We start from the raw sequence: 6,930 nt of genomic DNA on the forward strand, positions 1-6,930 counted from the left end.
TAGGGGCTGCGTTCTGGCTCTAGGGACTGCATTTTGGGTCTGGGGGCTGCATTCTGGGTCCGGGGGCTGCACTCGGGGCGCGGGGGCTGCGCGGCGCTCACCGTGGCCGCAGGGCTCGCCCCGCGTGTCGGCGGCGCCGCAGGGCTCGGCGGCGCCGAAGCCGGGCGGGCAGAGGGAGCAGCAGGCGCCCGTCGCCGTGTAGGCGCCGCTGGGGCACGCGGGGCTCCGCGACGGCACCTGCGGCACCGGCGCCCGGGAGTCACAACCGGGGAGGGCCCCAGGGTGCTCCGATCCCCCCTGCGCCCCTTCCCCGCACTGCTGCCTCCACGATGGGGAAACTGAGGCAGGAGGAGGGGGAAACTGAGGCGGGGGGGGGGGGACACAGACACGCACCCCCAAACCCAAGCAAAGACACCCCCAAAACACCCACCAAGTGGGTATTTTTGGGCTCGGCAAAAACTATTCGGGGATCAGGTTTCGGTGACGCCGGGGCGGCTCGTCCGGCCGCAGCCTTTAAAGGCGGCTCCCCCCAAATATTTCCCCCCCCGCCCCGCAACCAAAAGCATTAATTGGCACCAGGCAGCTGGAGGCGCTTAACGAGCAGCAGGCGGTGGCGGCTCCCGGAGCATCCGGAGAGAACCCCCCCCATTCCCTGGAAACCCCCATTCCCTGGAATCGCGGAGCGGGAGCGCCGGGACGGGCAGCCCTGGCCGGGAGCAGCTTCGCTTCCCGAGTTCCCCCTCGTGCCCGAAGACATTGAGAGGGGAAAAAAATATTAAAAAATAATTAAAAATGGACGAAAAGGGGAATTTTTCTTCTCCCTGTTCCCCCGGCGACATTTTGTGGGGCGGCCGGAGCATCCCAAGCGTGGCCGGGATGAGGAAGATCCCGGCTGATGGAATCCAGGCCGCAGCCTTCGGCCTCGGCGCCGTCGAAGCCCCCCAGTCAAAGGATTTTTGGGGGGTTCTCCCCCTTTTTCACTGCCCCAGAGAGAAAAATTCCCCCCGAGGAAGTCGCGACTAGTGGGAAAGCAACAAGAACAACAAAAAAATCAATTAAAAAAGTAAAATAAAGCCTGGGCTTGGCGGTAATTGCCTCCCCTGGCAGCGGGGGGAGAAATGGAGCTTAATTGCAGAGCCCGGCGGCAACGGGGAGGGAAGAGGAAAAAAAAAAAAAAAAAAAAAAAAAAAAAGGAAAAAAGAAAAAGAGAGAGAGAAAGAAAGAAGGAAAAGAAAGAAAGAAATAAAGAGAAGGAGAAAAAAAAAAAAAAGTTAATTCCAGGCGGCCAATGTGTTCCGCGTTAACCCGCCGGGAAGCGCCCTGGAATTTAGGAAGGGCCGCGGCGCTCCCGCCGCCCCCGCAGCGGCACCGGGGGGATCGCGCTGCACGGGCCGGGGGCGGCTCGCGGGGTTCGGGTCGGGTCGGGTCGCACTGACCTGCGCGGGGCAGAGCTGCAGCACGACGAGGAGGCAGAGCGGGGCCCGCTCCCGCCGCATGGCCGGACCGGGACCGGGATCCGGACCGGGAACGGGACCGGGACCGGGACCGAGAGCGGGACGCGAACCCGCGGCAGCGCTTCCCAACGCGCGGCGCGGCTCGGTTCGGCTCCGCTCGGCTCCTCCCGACCCGGTTCGGTCCCGTTCGGCTCTTTCCGAACCGGTTCGGCCCCGCTCTGCCCGGTTCGGCTCCGCTCGGCTCAGCTCCTTGCCACGCGGCTCGGCTCGGCTCGGTCCGGTCCGGCCTGGCTCGGCTCGGCTCGGCTCGGTTCGGGCGCCGCTCGCTCCGCCGCGCGTCCCGGCTCGGTTCGGGCGCCGGGCGCGGCTCGCTCCGGGCCGGCAGGGGCCGGGCGGCGCCGCCATTGGCTGAGAGTGGGGAGGGGGCGGGGCTTGGCGGGGACACGCCCCCCTCCGCCGCGGCCTCGGTTCGGTTCGGGTCGGATCCGCTGGGATCAGACTGGATCGGCTCGGGCGCGACTGGATCCGTGCGGATCGGATCCATCTGGAGCAGAGCTGACCCGCTCAGTTTGGGTCCGTTTGGATGGGACCGGTTTGGTCCGGTTCAAATCGGATCGGTCCAGCCAGAGCGGTTCTGTGCCAGTCAGGTCAGGATCAGGTGGGAGCATCTGAATCGGATCAGTTCGGTCTGGTTCATACCAACTTGATCCAGATTGGATCATATGAGTTCCGGATCGATGCGGATTGGATCAAATCAAATGGGTTCAGTTTGGCCTGCTTGAGATCGGCTCAGGTGGGATCATCTCATGTGGGATCAAACTGGAAATTGGATCAAACTGGATCAGATCTGAATCCAGATTGGTTCCATTCAGCCCAGATTGGTCAGGATCGGACCAGATTGTGCCAGGTCGGTTCTAGCTGGATCAGTTTGATCCGGGTCTGGTGCAGATGAGACTCTCTGGGTTCAGATCCGTTTGGATTGGTTCGGATTAGTGCGGATGGGACTGGCACCATTTGGATCAGATTGGGTCGCTCAGGCTCACATTGGTTGAGACCAACTCCAGATACGTGGGATCGTATCCGGACTGTTTGCTTGGATCCGGTCAGATTGGATCAGTCCCAGTGCCTTTGCATTCACTTGGGCTGCTGCAGCTCAGGTCCGGTCCTGGATCAGTCCGACCTGGATCAAATCAGCTCAGTTGAGCCGGAGCCTTGGGATCAGCTCCGTTTGGCTCTGATCCAGGCGGCCCAGTTGGGATCGGGTGGGATGGGGCTGGACCGATCCCAATGCAACCAGAGCAGTTCAGATGGGGCAGGATAGGACTGGACCGGTTCCGACGGGCAGGGCCCCGTGCGGATGCCTCGGGATGGGCCCATTCCCGCTCCATAGGGATGTCCGTAGGCGGGGGCTCCGTGCCCCCCTCCCCGCCGCAGGACTGCCCGGGATCAAAGCGGGACCGCAGGATGAGGGGCAGGATCCCCCCCGCTCCCGCTGTGTTTTATGGCCTTGGAGGCGCCGCTGTCGCCCGCGGATCCCGCCGGATCGGAGCTGCCGCAGCCCCCCCCGGGCACCCACAACCCCCCCAGCACCCACTGGCCCCACGCACCCCCGGATTTCTTGGTGCCCCCCAAAGCCACACGGAGCCTGCGGAGGGGTCTGGAGCTTTATTGGTGCTCGTGGGGCGGGCGCGGGGCGGGCGCGGGGCCCCTACCAGCCGCGCACCGGGTGCCACAGGGCCACCACCCTGCCCTCGTCGTGCACGTAGTACACGGGGTGCATGGCGGCCGTGGCGCAGGCCTGCGGGGCGAGAGGCGGCGTCAGCACCGGGTGGGTGCACGGGGTGGGTGCATGAGGTGGATGCGTGGGATTAGTGCATGGGGTGGGTGCATGGGGTGGGTGCGTGGAGTTAGTGCATGGGGTGGGTGCACAGGGTGGGTGCATGAGGTGGGTGCATGGGGTTAGTGCATGGGGTTAGTGCATGGGGTGGGTGCACAGGGTGGGTGCATGGTGGGGGTGCATTAGGTGGATGCACGGGGTGGATGCACGGGTTGGGTGCATGGGGTTAGTGCACGGGGTGGGTGCACAGGGTGCGTGCATGGTGGAGGTTCATTAGGTGGGTGCACAGGATGGATGCACAGGGTGGGTGCATGGTGGGGGTGCATTAGGTGGATGCACGGGGTGGGTGCATGAGGTGGGTGCTTGAGGTGGGTGCGTGGGGTTAGTGCACGGGGTGGGTGCACGGCGTGGGTGCGTGAGGTGGGTGTGTGGGGTTATTGCATGGGGTGGGTGCCCAGGGTGCGTGCGTGGTGGGGGTGCATGGGATGGTTGCACAGAGTGGGTGCCTGGTGGGGGTGCATTTGCATGGGGTAGGTGCACGGGGTGGGTGCATGGTCGGGGGGCATGGGGAAGGTGCATGAGGTGGGTGCGCAGGGTGGGTGCATGGGGTGCGTGTATGGGGTGGGTGCATGGCATGGGTACATGGGGAGGGTGCCCACGTCGTGGGCATGCTGTGGTGCACGGTGCACGGGGTGGGCGCATGGTGAAGTGCTCGGTGCAGGTAGCCGGCAGGGTGCACGGCACAGGGCATGGCAGGGTGCACGGTGAGGGCGTGCGGCGTGCGCTGCGTGGATGCAGGGCGCTGGCGTGGCAAAGGGTGCATGGTGTGGGTGCATGGCAGGGTGCACAGTGTGGCGCATGACATGGGTGCGCTGTGCAGGCACACGAAGGGCACAGAGCACAGCGTGGGCACGACGGTGCATGGAGGGGTGCCAACGGTGCCAACACATGACGGGGAGCGCACAGCAGGACACAGCAGGGTGCACGGCACGGGTGCATGGTGCAGGCACATGGTGGAGTGCACGGAGCACAGCAGGGTGCACGGTGTGGGTGCACAGTGCAGGCACGTGGTGGGGTGCATGGCATGGTGCATGGCAGGGTGCAAGGCACGGAGCACAGCAGTGTGCACAGTGTGAGTGCACGATGCCGTGCACGGTGCCAGCACGTCGTGGAGTGCATGACGTGGTGCACGGCAGGGTGCACGGTGTGGGTGCCCAGTGCCATGCCCAGTGCCAGCACGTGTTGGGGTGCACGGCACGATGCACAATGCGGTGCACGGGGCTGGTTCCTGGTGCCGGCACACAGCGGGGTGCCCGCTGCCAGCGCGGGCGCTACTCACGTGGAAGGGGATGAGCGCCAGCATGGAGCCCACCGGGAAGCGGTCGAAATCCAAGGCGCCGCTCACGGGCTCCAGCAGCCCGTGCTCCTGCGTGAGCCCCACCAGCCTGCACGGGGCACCCATGAGCACCCATGCCACCGCCACCACCATCCCCACCACGGTCCCCAGCGCCCACCTGAGCTCGGGGTGCCCCTCGACGGCGGCGCAGCCCGCGGGGCCCTGGCCTTGCTGCTGCCCGTGCAGGCTCAGCGCCGCCCAGCCGCAGTCCACGAGGAGCTGGTTGCGGCGCGGGTAGTGGCCCAGGACGCGCGTGAGCACCCGCAGCGCCACGTCCTGCGGCGCGCAGCTGCCCAGCTGCAGCTGCTGCAGGTCTGCGCGGGGACGGGGGCGCAGCTGCAGCGTGGGTGCACGCGGGGGGACGCCCCGGTGCCCCCCGCCGCGCCGCTCACCGTAGAAGAGGTAGTTGCCCGGGTGCAGCTCGGTGAGGGCGCCCATCTCCGGCACCGGGTGGCTGCAGGACGGCGTGGAGCCCATGCTGGCCTCGGGACAGGGCACCCCGGCCTGGCGCAGCCTGCGGGGACACCGGGCACCCCCCGCCCGTGCCCAGGTGCTCTGCACCGGGAGGGTGGTGCCAACGGGGCGCGGGAACCGCTGGGGTTTGGGGTGCGGGAAGCCCTGGGATTCAGGGCAGGGGAATCTCTGGGATTCAGGACATGAGAATTTCTGGGATTTGGGGTTTGGGAATCCCTGGGATTCAGGGTCTGGGAATTTCTGGGATTTGGGGTTCAGGAATCCCTGGGATTCAGAACATCGGAATCTCTGGGATTCAGGGTATGGGGAATTTCTGGGATTTGAGGTTCAGGAATCCCTGGGATTCAGGGCATGGGAATCTCTGGGATTCACAGTATGGGAATTTCTGGGATTTAGGGTGCAGGAATCCCTGGGATTCGGGGCATGGGACTCTCTGGAATTCGGGGTATGAGGAGCTGGTGGGATTTGGGGTGTAGGAGACTTTGGTATTTGGGGAGCAGGAGCCACTGGGATTTGGGTAGTGAGAATCAATGGGATTTGGGGTTCAGGAACTGCTGGGTTTCAGGGCATGGAAACCTCTGGGATTTGGGACTTGGGAATCTCTGGGATTTGGGGTGCAGGAATTGCTGGGTTTGGGAGAGTGGGAATTGAAGTTTGGGAATCTCTAAGATTCAGAGTGCAGGAATCTCTGGGATTCGGGGGACAGGAACTGCTGGAATTGAGGGTGTGGGAACTGCTGGGGTTTGGGCTATGGGAAACTCCGGGATCTGGAGCATGGGATCTGCTGGGATTGGGGTTTCAGGATGCAGAGATCTCTGGGATTTTGGGTGAGGAAACTACTGGAATTCAGGACGTGGGGATCTCTGGGGCTTGGGGTGCAGGAATCTCTGCGATTTGGGCTGCAGAAATTGCAGGATTCGGGACAGGGGATCTGTGGGGCTTGGAGGCTCAGGACTCTCTGGGATTCCACCTGGGAACAGATCTGATCCCACTGACCCCGGAATGCTGAGAGGCCCCACGCCAGCCCTGCCAGCTCCATGGGGAAACTGAGGCACCGCCGCTGGCCAGATGTGCCAGGCAATGGAAAAGCAGAGGGAAAGGGGATGGGGAAAGGAGACGGGGGGTGGGGAACATCCCGCTGCGCTTCCCAAGGTGGGGAGTGCCGGAGGCGGGATTTGCATTTATGGCCCGGGAAACGGGCGCGCTTCCAGGGCTGCCGGTGCGCGGGGATCGGGATGCAGATGGGGTGAAGACGGCGGCACGATGAGCTCTATGCATGCCGGACGCCGGGCTCAAGCGGCGTCCCAAAACACCCAAATTCCCTGGAATTCCGCCCGTTTCCGCCCACGTGGGTGCCACTCACATGTCCACGAAGCGGCCGAGGGCGGCGGCGGTGGCGCGCGCCACGGCCTGCACCTCGGGCACGCCGGCGCACTGGTATGTGTCGCCGCAGTGCGCGTAGACGCCCACGAGCGCCACGCGGCGCGGCGCCGACTGCGCGACGGCCCGCGCCAGCTCCAGCGCGCCCGGCTCCGTGGGGCGCACGCCGACTGCGGGGCGGCAAGGGAACGGGGCTCCGTGTGGGGCGCCGGCCTCGGGGAGCCTTCCCGAGGGGGGATATTCCACGTGGGAATGACAGATGCCCCGTACTGGATGAGATGTTGGGGTTGGAGGCCATGGGGCGTCTGCTCTATGGAGCATCCTTGCAGTGAAGGGGGAAAATGTGGGGCTTGAGGGTCTCAAATGCCCCATGTTGGTTTGGGCGTTGG

At 64.8% G+C, this 6,930-nt stretch overlaps 2 protein-coding genes across 2 annotated transcripts in view; both read right to left on the reverse strand.

The window, feature by feature from the left end:
• The window catches only part of LOC112947557 (tumor necrosis factor receptor superfamily member 16-like), a 2,752-nt gene extending 1,256 nt beyond the window's left edge, over window positions 1–1,496 (reverse strand). The window contains exons 1-2 of the mRNA XM_026039667.1: window positions 1,437–1,496; window positions 102–237 (exon numbers count right to left, since the gene is read on the reverse strand). Coding sequence (XP_025895452.1) covers window positions 102–237; window positions 1,437–1,496 — 196 coding nt within the window. The remainder of the gene's footprint in view (window positions 1–101; window positions 238–1,436) is intronic.
• Window positions 1,497–3,162: 1,666 nt separating this feature from the next.
• LOC112947558 (D-threo-3-hydroxyaspartate dehydratase-like) overlaps window positions 3,163–6,930 on the reverse strand; it is a 7,282-nt gene continuing 3,514 nt past the window's right edge. Inside the window, exons 3-7 of the mRNA XM_026039668.1 lie at window positions 6,525–6,711; window positions 5,080–5,201; window positions 4,806–5,001; window positions 4,631–4,736; window positions 3,163–3,252 (exon numbers count right to left, since the gene is read on the reverse strand). Of these exons, the coding sequence (XP_025895453.1) occupies window positions 3,163–3,252; window positions 4,631–4,736; window positions 4,806–5,001; window positions 5,080–5,201; window positions 6,525–6,711 (701 nt within the window). The remainder of the gene's footprint in view (window positions 3,253–4,630; window positions 4,737–4,805; window positions 5,002–5,079; window positions 5,202–6,524; window positions 6,712–6,930) is intronic.

This window comes from Nothoprocta perdicaria, unplaced genomic scaffold (assembly GCF_003342845.1).
Source record: "Nothoprocta perdicaria isolate Ctin4 unplaced genomic scaffold, notPer1 scaffold_237, whole genome shotgun sequence".
In the NCBI taxonomy this organism is placed as follows: Eukaryota; Metazoa; Chordata; class Aves; order Tinamiformes; family Tinamidae; genus Nothoprocta; species Nothoprocta perdicaria.